We start from the raw sequence: 22,800 nt of genomic DNA, 5'->3' as shown, positions 1-22,800 counted from the left end.
TAACTCATGTAATAGAGAGTATATATGAAACACTCCCCCATATAATATTTAATTTGCAAACTCAAAGTCAAAAGAAATATAGAAGGGAATTCAAGAACCAAGAGCTTAAAGAAAAACATAAACAACCTTTGTTCTATTCTTTTAGCAAACCATAACACTTGGATGAGGAAGTCACTCCAGTGTGGTGTCAATGTGGAGCTAGCTGCACAGTAGAGATGGGGCTGGGTGAGACAGAAAGAGAGCCCAGCTGGCATAAACAGTAAGCACTCTGCTTAAAGCTTTTCCTTGCACCGAGAGATAAGGGAGTTACTCCTTTAGCTTATGCTGTCAAGGCCGATTCTGAAGGCTAATAGAATCCAGTTGTGAGATTGTGGCTGGCTGCTGGCTGTTACAACAGTAATGGATGCAACTTCTTAGAAACCATTAAATAAAACCACTCAAAATAGCTTCTCTGAAAGGAAACAAAATTGCGTTGCAGGATCACGCAAAATAAATAGTGGTCACTTTCAAATAATCACAAAATATCAAACAACCTTCAAAACTAATTAAATACCCCCCAAAATGTATAAGGTGAGGAAACTCCTGGCTACATCATTAATAATCATGACACTGCTGGACTATTTCATTCAGACTTCGATTTTGTCTTTTCTTTGACAGGTGCCCCAGCTTTTTTTATGCTTTATTGGCATTCTGCACATTTGCATTCCCTTGTATTCCTGGACTAGAATTTTAGTTGCTCTTATATTGACAGTGGGGGTCTCTTTCCAATTTTTTGGTTTTATGTGGGAGTTTTCCTTGTTCTGCATCAAGCTATTGTTGAGTTTATCCCTGATTGCCTTTTGTCAGTCCCCAGCATCATTCTTGGAAAATAAAACACACCATTATGAAACAATGAGAAGCCTTCACTGTTGCATTCAGATCTGTAGGCTTATTTTCATGTGTTTTTCCCATGCACTCATCTGCTTTTGGAAAATAAAGTTAAAGATTATTCATCTGTCTGTATCACATTACTATTCCGTGGTCTATGTTCTTTAAAACATGTACTAGCAAGGATGCATTGCTGAGAAGAATAGAAACCCATTATGGTTTTTGAGGTGAAGCTTCTTTTTTAAGTCCAAGAGTAAATACTTTTGGAATTAGATAAAGTCAAAGGAGTAACAGAAGTAAACTCTTTTGGCAATAGCCCTGGGTGTCATGCCCTTTGCGTTGATTTTTTAGCCAAGTAACAATGACACACAGCCATAGATATGTGATGTTCACCTCAAGTAGTGTGGTAAGAAAAGAAGTCACATCATATTTTAAAATAAGATGGAGTTTTGTATGTAAAAAACAGGGCACTGAAGGCAAAATAATGTTTTTAATCAATCAGTCTGCTTTTTTAATAAACTGTACTGTATCAGATAATATTTATTTACATTATCTCATTTTTCTTATTTATAAATAACCAGTTGTTCTTTATCTTTATCTGGTGCCATACATATCCTCGGAAATTGAGTTTTTTCTTCTCTACCTTTTGGAAAATTCACTAGTCTGACTGCAAGCAATACTTTCTCTCCAGATTAGATGGCCTTATGATAGTATTAAACTCAGTTAAGGCCCATTAGGATAGATTTACTACTTTGTTTTCAGGCTGGGATGGAAAAGAAAACAAGTCAGTTACAAACACTCCAGTAATAAACTGGTTGTTTTTGTGTCACGCACAGTAAAATGTGGTGTAGTTTTTTTAAGTTTAAAGCAGATAAAAACTGTTTCTCTGTCTCACAAACTACCCCCACTACCACTAAATCCCTGACAAATTTTAATCCTAACACATAACATATGACACTGCAGTTGTGTCCCGCTGGGCTGACTACTTTAAGCAGCTGTTTACAGCTGATCCACTGGGTATTATGTTAGGTATCTCTGGATCTATGGTTCATGAGGCTGATCCTCCAATTAGCTGTGAACTATTCAGTCTCACTGACTTTGCAGAGGTGGTGAACCAGCTGAGGATTGGAAGGCTGCAGAGATCTGTGGTATCCGGGGTGAACTTCTCCAGGCAGGTGGTAAGGCTGTCCTCCTGACATTGCAAGCAGTCTTTCCTTCCATTTGGGAGATGGGTGTCATCCCAGCTGACTGGAAAATGGGACTTGTCATCCCTATCTGGAAAGGGAAGGGTGATCGCTTGGATTGCGGCAACTACAGGGGAATAACACTACTCTTGGTGCCAGGTACGGTCCTTGCTAGGGTCATCCTCAATCATCACTTGCTCACCTACCAGCAAATGGAGCAGTCTGGTTTTACACCTAAAAAGTCTACCATCGACCGCATCTTGGCAGTGAGGGTTCTCATAGAGCACAAATTAGGAAAGTGGCAGAGTTTCTTTGCAGCCTTTGTCGATTTTCATAAAGTTTTTGACTCAGTTGACTGAACTTCCCTTTGGGACATCCTGAGACTTCGCGGTATCCCCTCAAAGTTGCTGGATATCATGGCCGCTCTGTACACTGGTACTGTGAATGCTGTACAGAGTGGAGGCAGAACCTCTGCATTTTTCTTAGTTGATTCTGGGTGTGTTCTTGCTCTAACACTGTTCAATGCTGAGTGTTGGGCAAGGTCATGAGGTCTAGTGGCTTTGGGGCATCTATTGGTGAAGAAAGATTCACTGATCTTTGCTGACGATGTTGTGATCTTCACGGAGTCAATGGAGGTTCTGATCAAGGCTGTCGAGAGACTGAGCAAGGAGTCTGAGTGTCTGGGCTTGCAAGTGTCCTGGATAAAAAACAAGATCCAGGCCTTTAATGACCTCTTGGGCACAGCCATCAGCAGTGTGTCCTTCTGCAGAGAGATTGTTGACCTTGTCTAGAGGTTTACTAACCTCAGCAGTGGCATTCAAGTCTCTGGTGACTCTTCCTATGAAGTTAGTAGACAGATTAGACATGATTGAGCATGGGGTTTTGGTCATGAGGTTGCTAGAAAGGCGTATGTGGCGCTCCCAATATCTATGCAAAAGGGTGAAGGTCGAAGTCTTTAGAGTCCTGGTGTTTCCTGTCTTTAGAACGTTAGAACAATCTAGACGAGAACAGGCCATTCAGCCCAACAAAGCTCGACAGTCCTATCCAATTGTTTCTTCCAAAAAAACATCAAGTCGAGTTTTGAAAGTCCCCAAAGTCTTACTGTCTACCACACTACTTGGTAGCTTATTCCAAGTGTCTATCATTCTTTGTGTAACGAAAAACTTCCTAATGTTTGTGCGAAATTTACCCTTAACAAGTTTACAACTGTGTCCACGTGTTCTTAATGAACTCAATTTAAAATAACTCTTGATCCACTGTACTAATTCCCTTTATAATTTTAAACACTTCAATAATGTCATCTCTTAATCTTCTTTTGCTTAAGATGTATACGCTCAGTTCTTTTAATCTTTCCTCATAATTCAACCCCTGTAGCCCTGGAATCAGCCTAGTTGCTCTTCTCTGGACCTGTTCTAGTGCTGCTATGTTCTTTTGTAGCCTGGACACCAAAACTGCACACAGTATTCCAGATGAGGCCTCACCAGTGCATTATAAAGGTTGAGCAGAACCTCCTTGGACTTGTACTTCACACATCGTGCTATATAATCTAACATTTTGTTTGCCTTCTTAGTGGCTTCTGAACACTGTCGGGAAGTCGATAGCTTCGAGTCCACTACAACTCCTAAATCCTTCTCATAAGGTGTACTCTCGATTTTCCAACCACCCATTGTGTATTCAAACCTAATATTTTTACTTCTATGTGTAATACTTTACATTTACTGACATTAAATTTCATCTGCCTCAAATCCGCCCAAGTCTGTATGCTATCCAAGTCTTTCTGTAATGATATAACGGATTACAAATTATCTGCTAATCCACCTGTCTTAATTTCATCTGCAAATTTAACCAACTTGTTACTTATATTCCTATCTAAATCATTTATATAGATTAAAAAGAGCAGCGGCCCTAGCACTGACCCCTGTGGAATACCACTCTTAACATCGGCCAGTTCTGATGAGGTTTTATTGTACCATCGCCCTCTGCTTCATGTGTCTGAGCTAATTCTGCATCCATCTAAAAACATCACCCTAAACTCCCACCTCTTTTAGTTTGATGCCCAACTTCTCATGTGGCACCTTATCAAATGCTTTCTGAAAGTCAAGATAAATAATATCATAATAATTCTTAATAATAATTCTTTGCATTTATATAGCGCTTTTCTCACTACTCAAAGTGCTTAGCAATTGCAGGTTAAGGACCTTGCTCAAGGGCCCAACAGAGCAGAGTCCCTTTTAGTATTTTAGGAGATTCGAACCGGCAACCTTCCGATTGCCAGTGCAGATCCCAGTGCTCCACTTTGATCATATCCTGTTGTTGCCTTCTCATAGAATTCCAGCATGTTAGTAAAACTCAACCTCCCTCTTCTGAACCCATGCTGACAGTTCAGAATAACTCCTGTCCTTGCCAGGTGTTGCGCAATCCCATCTTTAATAATTCCTTCCATTAATTTTCCTGTGATGCATGTTAAGCTTACTGGCCTATAGTCGCTTGGATCTTCCTTGTCACCCTTTTTATATAATGGGATGATATTTGCCATTTTCCAGTCCTTTCGAATCTCTCCACTGCACAGTGACTTCCTAAAGGGTTTATATATGTACTCACAAGCCTCCTTAAGAACTTGTGGGTAAATATTATCTGGTCCTGGTAATTTGTTTGATCTCAGCCTGTTTAATCTGAGCAGTACTTCTCCCACTACATTTTCCAAATCCCTCAATACCTCCTCAGTAGTCCTGTTTACCTCTGGGTGGTTATCCACTTCCTCACTTGTGAACACCTCAGAAAAATGTAAGTTTAGGACATCTGCTGTTTCATTGTCTATACCTTTTAATTCCCCTTTAAAATTTCTGATGCACTTGAGCTCCTCCATGACTGTTCTTTTACTACTTAAATAATGAAAGAATCTCTTAGGGTCTTCTTTTGCCTTATCTACTATATTCCTCTCCAACTGTCTTTTAGACTCCCTAATATCCTTCTTAATGGTTGCCCTCATGTTCTCATACACTCTACAATTCACTTAGTCTTATATGCCTTATGAAGCAGTTTTTTTCCTTTGCAGCTTCTTTTTTAAATCTTTATTAATCCACTGTGGAGTTTTAAAAAATTTCCTATTAATTCCAATTGTAGGTATGTGTCTATCCTGCATTACATGTAAAACATTTTTAAACCTGTTCCACTCCTCTTTGACTGTCCCCACACTTATCTGCAGACTGCTTATCTCAGTCTATCCTACTTAGACTTTGTCACATCTGGTCAAAATGTGCCCTACCAAAGTTCAACTTAACAATTTTAGACTTGCATCTGCACTCTTACAAAATACTGAGAATTGTATTATATTATGGCCAATTGTCTCTAGTGGTTCAATCACCTCAACACCCTAAATTCTATCTTGATTATTACAAAACACTAAATCCAGACAAGCTTTAACATCCTGTGTTAAAAAACAGTCACTGATTACCTCTAAAAACTCCTGCTCTTGTGCTCCTCCATCTGCAAGGTTATCCCAGTTAATATCCTCTTTAATAATATCCCTGTGTGCATCCAGGTGTCCGTGTGTGTGTGTCTTCTGGTGGAGCCCCGCATGCGCGGGGCACAGTGCAATGCGCGATATTAATGTCAGAGAAAGTTAGAGGCGTTTTACGGAAATACAAACCAGTATTACTGCGAGAAGAAATTAAAGGTACACAATACAGTGACTCATATTACAGCCACATACAAGCCAGTATTACTGTCAGAGGAGATTAAAGGCATATTACCGACGCTCACACCTGTATTACCGCCAGAGAAAATTAAAGGTATATTATGGACGTACAAGCCAGCGGACATCCAAGACAGTATTACTGTCACAGAAAATTAAAGACACACAATACACGGCAGCAGCCCACGAAGAACGGTCAGCTCAGAAAGTAAACATCAACAAAAGAAAGGCTGAAAGAAAGAAAAATACGACCAACAAGAAGAATGAGGTCAAATTCCTTTGCCATTTAATATAGACTGTTCCTACTAATGTTTATGCACTACTGTTCTTGTGCCCGTTATTGTAACGGGCTAAATGACTAGTTTGGATAATAAAAGTCCTCCATGACTATAATACCTCCCTGTAAACTTGCCTTTTTGATATTACTAAAAAGATGTGTGTTGAAATTACTGTCTGAATTGGGTGGTCTATAGCACACTCCTAAAATAAGACCTCTTTCCCTAATATTTTCTAGGCGAAGCCACATGTCCTCACTAAGATGGGGCTCATCATCCAACTGAAGAGGTCTTACATTTAAATTCTGTTTGGCATAAACAGCAACCCCGCCTCCTTTTCTGTTCTGTCTATCCTTCCTAAAAATGTGTATCCCTCTATGTTACACTCATCCCCATCTTTGTTATTTAGCCAGGTCTCCGTATTTGCTATAATATCATAATTATGCTCTGCTACATATAGCTCCAACTCACTTGCCTTATTTTTGATACTTCTAGCATTAAGGCAAGCTATTTTTAATGTGTTACTCCTTCTACATTTAAATGTTTGCTTAGAACTTACATTATAACACATTTTTATTTCTCCTCCATGTATAGATCTAAACCTGGCCTGTCCTAAACTCCCTAGTTTAAACAATCCTCAACTAGCCTACTCATACGCCTCCCCAATACATTGGTGCCCCTCCAGTTCAGATGTAACCCGTCACGGCGGAACAGGTCCCATCTTTTCCAAAAGGAGACCCATTGCCCCGTAAACCTATACCCTTCTACCCTGCACCAAGATTTGAGCCACACGTTAAGCCTCCTAATTTCTTCAATCTTACCTGGACTGGCGCATGGCACAGGCAGAACTTCAGAGAAGACTACCTTGTCAGTTCTACTCCTCAGCTTGGCAACTAACTCTTTGAATTTGGATCGCAAAACTGACAGACTTTTGGGAACAATATAAAAATTAGAAAACTAAGTTTGGTAAAAAAAAATACATATATATATATATATATATATATATATATATATATATATATACTGCGGTGGGCTGGCGTCCTGCCCGGGGTTTGTTTCCTGCCTTGCGCCCTGTGTTGGCTGGGATTAGCTCCAGCAGACCCCCATGACCCTGTAGTTAGGATATAGCGGGTTGGAGGATGGATGGATGGATGGATGGATGAATGGATATATATATATATATGGATATGGATAATGGATATATATATATATATATATATATATATATATATATATATATATGTATATGTATGTATATTAAAATGTACCAAGCAGTTATTTGGGAATAATGTATTTTTTTTCTTTTTAACAATATTTTCACCTTGATTTCCTTTCTACTTTTCTAGGTCTTCTAATTGTTTAATTAATCCATTATTTACTCATTAGTGGGTCACACGTTAAAGTACTTGCAGCCTTTGATTATTCAGTATTGTTTGCCAGCGTGTCTGCTCTGCTCATTTTTAATTGTCATTAATAAGATACAACAAAGGGGAAAAACTGCACAGAGAAAGGGCAAAATATAATGAAATCAACAAAAGAGAGTTAAGCATTGAAATCAATAGCAAAAGCAGAAATATTTCTGAATGTCTTATAAATGTATAAATCATCCTGCTGTGCTTTTCTGAATGTAAAATAAAAGAGAAATAATACCAGCTAATTAAATGAGATCAGTGCTATCAGGTGTTGTCACTGATTAGGAATCTGGTTGGAACAAAAACCTGCAGCCACAGTGTGCCCCCAGAACCGAGGTTAGGAAACACTGGTCTAAAATAAATTAGTCTCGTTCATCATTGAATCATTTTAGGTTGGTGCTTCCCATAACTACAATTATATGCACAGTATGAAGCCCACAGACTTTTTTTAGCTTTTGACCTATTGGCCTGGTTTTGTGTATAGATAAGTGATAGCTTATATAACCATTGAAATGGTTAATATTCATTTTACACCTCTCTACAGCCCTGCTGACTTGTGGGGACTGCTTTAAATATTTGTGAGAGAGTAAATATTAATGTAATATTAATTTTCCATGTTTAGAAGTGTGCAAATTTATAAGTGTATTATTAAACTCTTTCATTTAAAAGTAACAAGAAACATTTTATGCTGTTAATAAAGCAGTGTGGCCTAACAGCTAACACATTTGAATAGAAAATTCAAGGTTACCAATTTTCACCACCACAACCTCACTGTGTTAACCTGCTATATGTATTTCCAGTATTCCAACTGAAGAAAATATATGTAACCCACATTACTAAAATCCTACAATTGTAAACCTGTTGGAATGGCATTCATTTCTAAAATGTACTGCATAAAACACTATTGCTGCATAACTTTATCTGTACATTACTTTGGACTTAGTTTCATATAATGTATAGTACATGCCATTTTCAGTTAACACACATTAAAAATTACACATTATAACACAAGATGGATCTGATGCATTTGCTCACAATTTCTTTCCCTTGAAGCATTGATTTTGTTTTGAATAGCATCACAGTCATAAAAAAAACGATGTTCCTTTATAATGGTAAGTCAGGATTCTAGAATATAACCTGATCAGTAAGGATTGAGGAATCATCGTAAACCAGAGGCGTAAAATTTACATGAAAAGGTGAAGATTTCATGGTAAACTTACATAACATTGTCAAATCTGCTTAACAGAAAATTCAGGCTTCCTGGACAAGTTACCAGTCCAGAGGACCTACTCATGTACTCACCCATACTCACACTGACACTGGAGCAAATTTAGAGTCAGCAGTGAACATAACCTTCAGTTTTTTGAAGAGGAAAACAGGAGTGACCAAAGGAAATCCATGCAGAAATAAAGAGAATGTGTAAACTCTACATGACATGACATAACATGACATGACAACCATGCATGTGATTTGAAGCAAGGAAACTGAATTTAATAAGCAGCAGTAAGACTGACCAATAAGGCACTACCATTTTGTCCACTGTAAAAAAAATCTAATTATTTTCAATAAATCTATGTTTCAGCTTTGTGTTGTTGAAATATACTGGATTTCTTTGTTGCAACTGGCTGACACATGGAGTCAAATGTGCATGTGCTTAATGTATCTACTGTAAGTAGTTTGTTTTTAGTTACAGGTGTAAAGAGGTTGGATTTCCGGCATGTTTTAACAATTTTATTCTTCATCATCTTCAGTGAGATTCTTCTACCCTTTGATCCCTGGTGTGAGGGTATGTGCCCTTGGACTACATCGTGGAACCCAGCACCATGCAGTCCATGGGCATATACACTTGCCTCAAGGCTAAGATCATCATGGAGTCATCTTCTGCACGATTCAGCGAACTATAACAGCCCAAGACAAAAGAACTTGTAATGTCAGCTAATGTATGCATACCTCTCTGACTCTATTAATTTTCTTTTCTTTGCAGGGTTTCATAGGTATTCCAGGTCTGTTTGGATTGCCTGGACCTGATGGAGAACGAGTAAGTCAGTACATTCCTGTTTAAAAGTATTTAAGCTACAGTGAGTGGATGAGTGTATTACCTTTTGCATGATATAAACTTTTGCTGTAAGAAGATGTTCTATAAAGGCCTAAATGGACTAAAAAAACGTATGCTGGGTAGAGCAAACTAATGATTATTTTAATCTCTTTCACCAGAATAGCTTTTGTTGCAAAGATAGGAACATGATATAATGCCTAGAAACTACAGTATATAGCTGCTCATTTATGAACCACATATTCAGTCAGTATGGTGAAAATATTTATGTGTTAAGTAAGTGTAGTCTCATTTTTGTAGGATTGCAGGACTTTATTGCGGCTATTTAGTAGTATGTTTTTGTTAAAATAAAAATTGTTTTCCTTTTTCTGCACATAACCCCTAGAATTAAAATAGCCACAGTATGTGCTTTGTTTTCCATTCTTAACTTCTCAGTCCCAATCCTTCACAAGCTAAGAATTATCTTCAGAATCAGGGCTGGTCTGTTATGTGGAGGGGCACACATACTGTACACATGTTCAGACTCATACCAGTATTAACTAAGTATTGCCAATAAAACACAATATTTGCAACAAAGCAACATAAGTATGGGGAGAGATGTATACTTAAAACAAAAGCCACCCCTGTTAGATTGAGCCCTAGTACATATAATCTGAGAAACTCCAGCTCTGTCTGCAACACCACTGTATTGTACTGTATATTGCCAAATTTACTTGAAGATTGTTTGTAAAGTGATTGTATAAAAATAAACAATGAAACAGAGACTTCAGATGTCATATATGAAGTGAGTAGATGCATGCTAGTTTGTATCAAGTTGTAAAGAGATGTAAAGTAGCCATATGATCTGCTGAGTTTGCTTATTACCTGAGGTTAAATTTGTCTCTGAAACTAGTGATATGGGTGTTAATGTATTGGTACTATACTGTTTGTATAAATGGATGGGAGAGAAAAGTGACTGATCAACATGGTGATGTCTTTGATAATACCATGTACTTTTAAAGTGCTATGTGTCCTATAGATGTCCTAAATTGAAAGAAAGCTGTAATATTTGAAGCCACCATGTGTTGTGCTCACATTATGTCATCAGTGATGCTGGCTCCAAGAATTTCAATGACTAGCTGTTTGGTTTTGCTGACATTTAGGGACAGATTGTTATCTTGATATCACAGTGTCTTAGGTAAATAACATTACAGTAAGCCTGATCGTTGTTTGTGATCAGACCTACTGTATGATGGTGATGTTATCGTTAAATTTTTTAATAGAGTTGAAGCTACATCTGGCTACTTAGTCATAAATGAACAAGCAGTACATCAGACAGCACAGGAGGGGTGCCTCTGTTGAGGATCAAGGTGGAAAAAGTGATGCTCCCAGTATATGCTGAGATCTACCATTTAGAAAGTCCATGAAACAAGCTGCAGAGGGGAGTACTATTTTATAAGTCTAGGACCTTGCAATTTCTCCTCATATTCCCCTGGGCTTGCTCTGGGTTTTCTGAATCTCTCCCACATACTAAAGGTATGAATATTAGATACAGTAGATTTGTAAATGCAAATGGAATGCAGGTGTATAAGTGAAAGTAAACTATGGTAGACTGGCATTTTGTCCAGATTTGGTTCCTGGCCTGGAACCTGATAGTTCAGGGATAGGCTTGCAAAATTTTAGCCCTCAAACTCTCCAAGTCCCCAAGAATCTAGATTAAATAAATGGTTTTGGAAAATTATTATTGTAATAATTAATGGTTTGTTTGTTGTCATGGTTGGGGGAAGAAATATTAAACTCTTACCACACTATCTCTTTTCAAGCATAAGAGCTACTGACAAAATTAATGTAGATAGCAGGATAAATTGAGACTGGTAATATTGGATTCACTGGGATTGGATTTTGACATGTTTGGACTTTATAATGTCTGCCACAAAGCAGCTAGGATGTGTCAGGTCACTACTCTCCAATGATACTCGTAATATTTAATATGTACATAAGAAAAAAGTTCATGGTAAAGGTACTAATTTTTTTATATTTTCATTTTCTTATTTAGGGCATCGCTGGCATTCCAGGGAAGAGGGGCAAGATGGGTAGGCCGGTAAAGTTTTCTCCCAACATACTTTATTGTTGATTGGTTTTATTAGTATGAACACATACTGTATAACATTTGTAGGCACTATTGGGCCAGTTTTCCATTATAGGAATTAACAGTTTAGTTACATTTAAATTTGAAGGCAAATTGACTTGCCTATACATGAAATGTTACCTGTTGTTTGTACAACTTTTATGTCATTTTTTAAAATCATGTGGCCTATTTTCAACTTCAGTTAACGCATCTTAAAAAAGCATAATCAGAATGTACTGAAGTTGGGATGCAGTGCTTTCTTGTTTCTTTCTTCAGCCTTGAATGATTTGTTAAATAGCATTCTTAGATCTACTGTATTCTTGTTTACAGTATAAAATTCTTAACTCTAATATTATGAGTTTGAAACATCAGCATGGTTCACACACTGTAATACTGTGTATTATAAGAAATGGTCAATAAATTCTAATATTGGCAACTTCATGGTCTTGCTGAGGTTGTAAGACATCATGTGTATCTTTGTTAATTATGATAATATAATAGCACTATCTATAGCACAAAATGTTTGGTTGATCATTTCTGCTCAGAACATTTTATTAAGAAAGGTCTGCAACAGAATGCATTACCTAACCAAAACACTTTCTCTTATCCAGAACTTGGTAACTGAAACACTTGATCACAGTTACAGCAGCCACACAATGACCAGAGTACTACCATGTTTAAGGGCATAACTTTGTAATTTGTAAGGGCATTAATGCTTGTAATCTTGTTTCTTTGATTTGTATTCCTGAGTGTTTTGATATCTATTTAATGGCATGTTGCTCTATAAAAGAAAGTCTGATTCAGTTCTGACATCCTCGCTAAAAGGACCCAATCATTGGTCATAACAGAAGGACCAGTGTACCTCTGAACACTAAGAGTTTGTGTTCAGATAAATTGTAAAGGTTTCCTTCATTGAGTCTGATTTTATTTCACAGTCCAAATACGTACATTCAGTGTGATTGTTGACTTAAATTATCCAGTTACGCCCAAGCATAGGTATGTGTATGTATGTATCCTCTGGCAGACTGACATAGGTCCAGGGTTGGTTCCAGCTTTTGGCCTTTTCCTGTCAGTTATAGTTCCTTGCTTCCTAGTAAGCAAATCCTTGTGTTTCTGTGAAAGAAAAAAGACAATTTGAAAAACAGATTGAGTGATAATGATTTGCTGCACATTCTACAAATGAAGTACCAAGTGTACACGGGTGCTGTGTAAATATAAGTACCAGTATATTTACATACTGTAAACTTGCATTGTACCCCTACTTATGAAACATGTCAAGTGGTAATTCACTGTATTATAAAGACAAATTATTCCACAACATTCTGGATATTTTGCATATATGCTGTAGTTGTTGTTGCATATTGTTATAGCATTAGGAAAATGTCGCTTTAGAATTGATTTTCTACAGTTTGTTTAATGGCTTTAATTGTTGATGGAATTCATACACTTGGCTGTGAATGTTACTGCTGAACTTTGTGGGTGGTTGAGCACACACAGAGAGTGGATGCTTGGTGAAAGGAGTGTTAGTGTCTGTCTTCTCATTTGCAGTTAACATACTTTAATATCATCTGGTTATTATTACAGGACCATACAGTATCTCTAGAATCCACTTAATGTTAAAAGGACTAAATAACAATAAATCCAGATAATGTGATAAACATGAACATGATGTATATTTCATTTTTCTTTTTATTTATTCATTTTATTTCAAGGAAATAACAATGCATGCAATCAAATCGAACTTATACAACAAATTACTTCATAGTCAAACTAGAAAGAAAAAAACATAAGAAAGTAAAAAATGAAAGCAGGAACAAAAAAGAAGACCAAACCTAACAAAACAGAGTTCAACCCCAACCAGGGAGAAGGGGAGAAGAGCCAAGAGCATAGGCAGAAATAGGAAAAAAAGGGAAGTGTTCTTCCCCCTGATATGAATGCTTATTCTAATGCTTATTTTATTAATTAAATCTTGCTATATTTTTAAAAAGTATAGAAAAGATTAGAGGATTAGATTTTTTTCCAATTTCAAATAGTACAGACTATCAGTTGCCCATTTATCCAGCCCACTTATAAAAAGTGGGTTAGGATTCATCCAGTTAAGCAAGATAAGTATGGGTGCTAGTAGTGTGGTACAGGCTATTACAATGAATTTGTCCTTATTCTCTTTAAGCCCATCTGGGAGTAAACTATACACAGATGTTAATGGGTTAGAAGTAATTATGACATTACATTTCTATTCCAGTTTATTTAATTCCATTGTACAATGTGTCTGTATTTTAATAAATTGATACTTTTTTCTCTGAAAAGTGCTTAAACATTCTCTGTCTTACAGCCATTGATCCATGTTGGTAAACCATGAATGGAATGGAATACAAAATTCAGTTAACGTAGCATCAAATCTTTGCTTAAACTTAAACTTATAAATGAAATCTGCATTTGTACTTGTTGGTACAAATGTATACAGAAGAATAAACATGTAGAAATCAAATTACAATTATATATATTTCAAATTCTGCAGTAGGGCGGCACGGTGGCGCAGTGGGTAGCGCTGCTGCCTCGCAGTTGGGTGATCTGGGGACCTGGGTTCGCTTCCCGGGTCCTCCCTGCGTGGAGTTTGCATGTTCTCCCCGTGTCTGCGTGGGTTTCCTCCGGGCGCTCCGGTTTCCTCCCACAGTCCTAAGACATGCAGGTTAGGTGGATTGGCGATTCTAAATTGGCCCTAGTGTGTGCTTGGTGTGTGGGTGTGTTTGTGTGTGTCCTGCGGAGGGTTGGCACCCTGCCCAGGATTGTTTCCTGCCTTGTGCCCTGTGTTGGCTGGGATTGGCTCCAGCAGACCCCCGTGACCCTGTGTTCAGATTCAGCGGGTTGGAAAATGGATGGATGGAAATTCTGCAGTAGTGTGTTTAAGCCATATTGGTAACAGAGTGTTAAAATTTGTTAGTTGGTGTGCTTTTAGGCTTTTCACGTTATTCTGAAATGTGGGATACAGATATTTTTAGACATATTGGCTTCTCTTCATATTTTTTCAACTTAATTTATTATACATTCTGTTAACTAATATAATGCCTGCAGTTTTTACCATATTTCTAAATCAGTGAAAGCCCACTGTAAATTAAAAACAGGTCTCGTTTTCAGCTTTAGCTTCCGCTTTCACTAAAAGTACTTTTACAACCTTTGGCATATTTTCATTTTTATATTAAAAAGTTATGCTTTCAGTTTTTTTTTCTGTCTTTGTCAGGTGCAATAGCTGTTTGAGGTAGTTTTGCCTTGGTAGGCTTATCTTTTTTTTACCCTTCAGCACTTTTATAATTAGCCACTCATATAGCTATTCCACAATTGCAGAGTTTCACTTTTGTAATTGTTTCCTTAGAGCCTAGTGCTCTATGCATGCATTCATGTGCTTCTCAGAGCACACAGGTGCTGGCACCTGTAGTGATGGGTGGCACTGCAGGTGGCGCAGTGGTAGTGCTGCTGCTTTGCAGTAAGGAGACTGTGGAAGATTGTGGGTTCACTTCCCGGTTCCTCCCTGTGTGGATAGCACTTTGAGTACTGAGAAAAGTGCTATATAAATGTAATGAATTATTATTATTTAAAGGGTTAGATCACAAAGCAAGAAGTCAAGAACTCTGCAGCTGTGAAAAGAACAACCTCATTACTGCTGGTTTGGACTCTCATTGTCATTTAGGCTTTTCTTTGTAGATGATTCTTGTGTCCAGTTCTGTGGTTTTATCCTTATTATTATTTCTTTGTTTACTTGTAGTAGCCAGTTATTGAACAGGTGTCAAAATTCAGCACTGTAAGGCTACTTAGATGAAGTAAACTCTTCATTAGGTTGTTCATTAGGTTCCTGTTTTTGAATAAGCAGGCCATATACAGCTGGGAAAATAAGGCTATTGATATGATGTTGGTAACAACCCAAGTAATCCACACATACAAAGAAATCAAAACAAATAAGTCCATAAATTAAGTTATTTCTAATAAAGTTGAATGGCACAGAGAACAAGTATTTAATAAGCTTACTGAAATTTATTTAATACTTAGTAGAAAAGCCTTTGTTGGTAACGACAGCTTCAACACGCCTCCTGAATGGAGAAGCTAGTCGCATGTATTGCTTAGGTGTGATTTTGGCCTATTCTTCCAAACAAACTGTTTTCAAATCTTGAAGGTTCCAGGGGCCTCTTCTATGAACTCTGAGCTTCAGTTCTTTCCATAGATTTTCAATTTGATTCAATTCAGGTGACTGACTGGACCATTCCAGCAGCTTTATTTGCTTTCTCTGAAATCAATTGAGAGTTTCCTTGGCTGTGTGTTTGGGATAATTGTCTTGCTGAAATGTCCCCCCACATTTCATCTTCAGCATCATGGTAGATGGCAGCAGATTCTTATCAAGAGTGTTCCGGTACATTTCTCCATTCATCCTTCCTTCAATTATATGAAGTCTGCCAGTACCATATGCTGAAAAACAGCCCCACCACGATGTTCCCACCTCCAAACTTCACTGTTGTATTGTATTTTTGGGGTGAAGTGCAGTGCCATTTCTCCTCCAAACATGGTGTGTGCAATGACATCCAAAGATTTCAATTTTGGTCTCATCTGACCAGACTATATTCTACCAGTATTTCAATGGCTTGTCCAAATGTTGTGCAGCAAACTTTAAATGAGCTTCAACATGCTTTTTCTTGAGTGGAGTCTTGCACAATGAGCGTGCTTAGAAGCCATGGAAGCTGAGTGCATGGCTTATTGTTTTCTTTGAAACAACTATACCTGCTAATTCCAGGTCTTTCTGAAGCTCTCCATGAGTGGTCCTTGACTCTTGGACAACTCTTCTGATTATTCTTTTGACTCCTCTGTCAGAAATCTTGCGAGGAGCACCTGGTTATGTGCTGGTTTATGGTGAAATGATGTTCTTTCCACTTCCAGATTATGGCCTCAACGATGCTCACTGAAACATTCAGAAGTTTAGAAATAAGCCTGTAACCAATGCCATCAGTATGTTTTGCAACAATAAGGTTGCAAAGGTCTTGAGAGAGCTTTTTGCTTTTACCCATCATGAGATGCTTCTTGTGTGACACCTTGGTAATGAGAAACCTTTTCATAGGCCATCAATTAGGACTAAATCAGCTGATATTAATTTGCACTGATAGGGGGCAGGATTGCTTTCTAAATACTAACACATTTCAGCTGGTTTTTTGGTTTTCTATGTCTTTTTGCTCTTCCTTTTCTTCATGTGTTCAATACTTTTTTCCAGTGTTATTCCACTTTATTACACATAACTTAATTTATGGACTTATATATTTTGATTTCTTTGTATGTGTGGATTACTTGGGTTGTTACCGCCATCAGGTGAAAATTTCATGTCAGTAGCCCCATTGGAAATATATTTACTGAGAAAAACACTGACACATTCAATACTTATTTTCCCCGCCATGTTTTATAGGAAGCAACAACATCAATTGTTGTTCTTTTGTTTATGATTTGGTTGCTTCCCTCAGTCTCGTTCAAATGATCCTGCCTCCCTTGTACCATGTGTTCAGTACCAGGGTGTTGACAGTTTTTAGCAATAAAAGAAAATAAAATATGGTAGTCATCTTGATAATGTAGGGTCAAGAGAAATGGCTTCCTATTTGATCTTTTTAATTAAAACAAGCCTGAAACTGAACCTATTCAAAATCTTTATTCTGTGTTTGTTTTCAGTTAGAAATAATGTACCATATGCTCTAGTAAACAAATCTTTTTCATAATGTTACCACAGAAGCACCACACCAGTACAACTGAAAAATTGACTAAAATTGTGTAACTGCACCACTAATCTATACATCACTGTACTGTCTGATTTAAGGATGGGACAGGAGATGAACATCAGTCTTAAATTAAGCAAAACTTAAAAACTGCAAATGCTGCAATTATGTTGTCAAAACCAAACCACTTAGCCAAACTCTTAGTCTTATTGAGAATCACTAATATTTGTAACCAAAAACACACGTAAATTGCACACATTTTTTTTTCATTATATACAATCACAGATGCTGCAGAAGCCGAGTCGCCACTTTTTAAAGTGCCGCACTAGTAATGTCATGACTGACAACTTCCAGAACCACACCCCTAGCAATTGACCACTGCTTTATGACAAGACCACAAAATGACATGAAGGAATCAAAATGACGTCACCAGGAAATTAAAACATAGCAAAAATAATCTGCTATATAATAAAACACTAAGGTCTGTGTGTCCAGTTCCTCTGAACAAACTGATTGGTCAGTTTGATTTTGATGACGCGATCAAAAGGGGAAGTGCAGGTTTGAGACGCACAAGTAGGAGTAAAGGTATATGAGACCCGCTGAGACCATCACCTCAAGGATGAAAAGTGTGAGAAAGGTGCTTTGAAAATGATGATAGAGTCTGAGAAGCAGACTTTACAGGAAGAGCTTGAGAGAGGGAGTGCTAGTGAAAATACGTTCACACACGTGCAAATACAGAGGAAAGGCCTTGACGATACAAGTACGACAAGAAATAACCAATATTTTTTAGTCACTCAATTACCTGTCTTTAACAGGTACCATAGCTAGTATATACATAATCCTATTGATGATTAATGATAAAGATACCTGTTGAGAATCAATCTTTGATGTTCATAAGCCCCAAAAAACTTTCATAAAAAATTTATTTAGAACAAAATATTTTTTTATTATATGTATTGTAACTATCACTTTCAGATATATCACACCTTGTGATGTGACATCCATAATCTAATGTAGAATATGTAATTTTTAAGCAAGTCCTTGTGTAAAATGGGAAAGTCTTGCATCCTCAGTCTTGCTTGCTTTTGTTTTATGTATAGGTCTAGTTTTTAGTGACTAAATTGTACTGTATGTACTACTCAGTAGTTTCTTTATCAATAGTTTTGATCACCCAGTCTTCTTAAGTTTAAGGAGGAGGTAGGCTTTGACCTAACAGGGAAATCTGTGCAAATCATGCTTTCTTGTCCAGCATGGCCCTGAATGCCAGTTGATGAGAACAGAAAAGAAACGATGTTAATTAAATTAAGTCACTAAACACAGTTTTATATTTTTGTTACAAAATCCTAAAACCATGGCGTCATTTGAAATTAACATTGTCTCATGACACCATGTGTCTTGACACCAGCAAGTAATTGACTAATAACAGGTGTTCCAGTAACTGCCATTAGAAATACTTTCAAAATGGTGTTATAATGATATCAATAAAATTAATTCAAAGACAGAAATACAAAATAACAACATGTTAAAATTGATCAAAAAAGAAATGGCTAGATTAAAAAAAAATACTATGGCAACAATATTTGTTACTTCAAACTGTTGAGAGTTGCATCCCAGCATAGAAAAAAAAATTAACAAGATCGAATAAAGATGAGCTTCAAAATCTGAGGTGTTTTTACTGCCTCCTATAACTTACAGAAGAGGATGTATTACATAAACAGCAGCAGCTCTGGGCATGTGTCACATATTGCGAATTGCTCCACTGCAGCCCTTGCTTGTCTCCTCCAAACTCTGTTAATCTACCAGTTGAACAAACAGTCTTTATTTATTTTAGTGTTATTTCTCCAGAGTCCTTGTGCATCTTCAGATATGCTCTGGACACAGGTTGGAGAAGCTCAGAGAACCAAGCTGTCCTACATGAGTCCTCTCCAGGACTCCATTACTTGACAGTAGTGTCCAAATCAATACTGAAAGAATATTAACTAATTTATTATTTTATTAGTTTCTATATGTTATTCTTTATGCAGTACTGTTGTTGTGGAATGTGTCCTGAACAGGCTATTATATACTGTGTATTAATACAATTTTGACAATAACACGCCATTCATCCAAACAATCGTGTCAATCCTATTAACTTAATTTATCCAAAATAACATCCATTCAAGGATTGACAGCCCAAAAAGTACTATTATCTGCCTCACTACTTTGTAGCTTATTCCATCTGTCTGTGGTTCTCTGTGTTAAGAAAAACTTTACAATATATGTTCAAAATCTGCACTGAACAAATTTCCATCTGTGTCTCTGCATTCTTGTAGAATCATTTATTTTAAAGTTACAGCAAGAATCCATCAAACAAAAAAATACATTTATAAAACCCTATATACACCGCTTATAAAACCCTATATACAACACGTGCACCCACCAAGTTTCTTTATAAGCCTCAGATCAACTTTAAACTATGCACTCGTGCACATGCATTTAGCCACTCTCCATCACCTCCCATAGTAACAGTATAAACCATATAAATTTGGCCATGTTCCTGAGTGACGTCTTTACTTTCACACCATGGGAGAACACAGATGAAACTTCAGTGAATGTAAATTTGAGGCGTTACTGACTTTTGGTAAAATTTAATCAGTGACCAGGGGACCTGTCCCCCCAAACAGATGCACTGAGTTATTTAAATAAGTTTCAAATAAAGGATATTTTTCCTAAATTTTTAGAGGTTATGGTTAATGTAAATATATCAAACAACTAATACACCACACAGTGTCACAGTGTTAGTGCTGCTGCCTAAAAGTAACAAGTCTCAGGGACTTTGCTGTAATTTCCTCTCACAGTCCAAAGTCATGCAGGTTAGGTGAACTGGCAATGCTAAACCATCCCCTAAAGTATGTGTGTGTGTGTGTTCGTGATTACCCTTTGATGGGCTGGCACCCTGTCCAAGAGTTGTTTCTACCCAAGCCCATTACTTGCTAGGATAGGCTTCAGCTGCCCCCTGCCCAAAATAAGTGTTTAGAGGATGGATGGATCAACAAATACCATAATCTGCCCTGCCCAAAGTAACTCTCACCTGCATATCATCAGTCCTCAGAGATAGAGAAATTCTCTTTAAATTACAGGTTAGTTCACTGTTGCTGATTTAGTGTGACAGAAGTTATTTCAATCTGTATATGTCATCTACAATATTTTCTACATTTACCTGCCTGAAAGGTGCTGCTGTTGGCAAACAGATTCTCAGCAGTCAGTAATCAGTGACTGAAACAGTAGTACGCATGAATGTGGCTTGTACATGAAAGCACAAACATTGGTGGGGCGGTCTGAGCAAATCTCCATCACATGTCGAGCATATCCCTATTGCAAAAATGTGGGATCTTTCTCTTTGACAAAGGAAATCAATGAAAAAAAATGCTCCAACTTTCAAATCAGTTAACTAAGTCGTACTTGAATGTTACACTATGTGTACCTTTCCTAACTTCCTAAAATAAGAAAGTGTTTATTTTGCCACAATTAAAATATGAGAACAAACTTAAAACACAAAGTTTTCTGTCATTTAAATGCAATTAGTGGTATTTGTGTCCTTTTTCTTAATAGAGACTGACTTGTAAGCTGATTTAGATAATCTAGAGCCATCCACTTGGAGTTGTGTGCTAAACTGGAGCCAGCATTACATAGGCCATCACACAATCCCTGTTCCATTACAGGTTTAGAACAGCTAAGTTTAAAAAATGGATGGATGGATGGATGGATGAATGGATGGATATCAGAATGTGACTCACACATAATGAAATTAGATTTTCTGTTAACTTCATTGTTCTGCCACCTGGAGTTGCTACAATACCAACACCAAAAAAGTCTGCGTTGGACTTTTTTAATGTTTTAATAATGTTTTTAATAATAAATGACTTGTGCATGTTTCTGAGTGTAATCAAGTTGGAAATGTGATTCAGTAATAGACAAGTGAAAACCGTGGAACCCTTTAACAACAAAAATACTGCCAACCCTATACGCTAAACCAAAACATAATTAAGGTAAGTATGCACATGTCTAAACCAAAAGGCACTGCTAAGGAAGAAAACACAAACTATATTTTGTTTTAATCGATTTATCTACAGTCTTGGATGGTATTTAGTTACACACCTGCAGCTGAAATATTGTCTCTTTGAAGGTGTTGATGACCCACAACCCAGCGGGGAATGCCACCTAACAACAAATCATTGCGTCTTAGCAATCTGCTCTTATAACAGTGGCAATCACAGCAAAACAAAAATGATCATCACTACATATTTAAGTATAAATTAGAAAATAAAATGACTTAACCAGAAACTACATACTGGTGAAAAATAAAAAGTGCTGCAAGGTTTTTCTTAATACAAAACCTCTGCAAAAATCCACATGCTCATGAAAATTTTCTAAGCCTGAGAACTAATTTATAGAGAAAAACTCAAAGTGCAAATCATAACACTATTAGCCTTCTTATTTGCTTCTGTACACTGTCTAGGTGTAGATAGTCCACTATGACTCCTAGGTCTTTAAAGTGTACATTAAAGTTTCAAAACTCTTATTGTGTATTCAAATCTAACATTCTTATTTCCTATATGTAATACTTAAATACTTAAAGAAGCTGACTAACATATGTGCATTACATTCCAAAGGGAACTGAAAATTTTAAAAATTACAATTTGTGTTGTGTTACTTTGAATGTTGTTATGTAATGTGAGATTTTTTTGTTTTGCCATCTCGTATTTTTACATAATTTCCAAGAACAACCTATTTATATTTTTGGGTGTATAGCTGCTATTGCCATCAATGAAATAAGCTTTTAACCAATCATAAAGAATATTTTTTTCCTTTTTAAATGCAGGATGGTCTGTGGAGCCTCACTTTCAATTAGAGGAGCCAGCAGGTGAATGGGTCTCCAATATATAAAGTCCAGCTGATAGGATTTATACTTCACAAGGAGGTGAATTTTGGATTATCTGTGTGTGCAAGTTGAGAACAAATAGAAAGCAGAGCATCAACCCATAACTGCTTAATCCAGTTTGTGGTTGCAGGGTGTCAAAACCTTATCTAAACTTTAGCACAAGGCAGGAACTGTCTGTGTTTAATAGATATATTAAAACACTATGCTTACTTATTCATGTGTTTCACAGATTAAATAACTAAATGTAATATTTTATTCATAGTGGAATAAAAGTTTAGTGGCCAGCCATCATACCCTAAATATATTTAAGTGAATAACAGGAATATACAAAATATACCACATTTATAAATAAAAAACTAGAATATGGTACTGGAAGCTTAACATTGTATTTACTCATAAGCCTGGTTAAAAACAAACAAAACCCTGCTCTTTGATATACTGTATATATTCAGTATCGTGATGTTTCACTCTTAATAGAAACAAAGATGTGTGTACAAATAAAAAAGTGAAAAGGGCTTTTAAAATAATCAGTGGGATGGAGAGAGTTAC

The 22,800-nt window shown here is 36.9% G+C and overlaps 1 protein-coding gene across 1 annotated transcript in view; it reads left to right on the top strand.

The window, feature by feature from the left end:
• The window catches only part of col27a1a (collagen, type XXVII, alpha 1a), a 370,467-nt gene that overhangs the window by 177,832 nt on the left and 169,835 nt on the right, over positions 1-22,800 (top strand). The window contains 2 exon segments of the mRNA XM_051931755.1: positions 9,417-9,470; positions 11,521-11,565. Of these exon segments, the coding sequence (XP_051787715.1) occupies positions 9,417-9,470; positions 11,521-11,565 (99 nt within the window).

The sequence above is a fragment of the Erpetoichthys calabaricus genome, chromosome 9, assembly GCF_900747795.2.
Source record: "Erpetoichthys calabaricus chromosome 9, fErpCal1.3, whole genome shotgun sequence".
NCBI lineage: Eukaryota > Metazoa > Chordata > Cladistia > Polypteriformes > Polypteridae > Erpetoichthys > Erpetoichthys calabaricus.
This window is presented reverse-complemented; position numbering and strand designations above follow the sequence as displayed.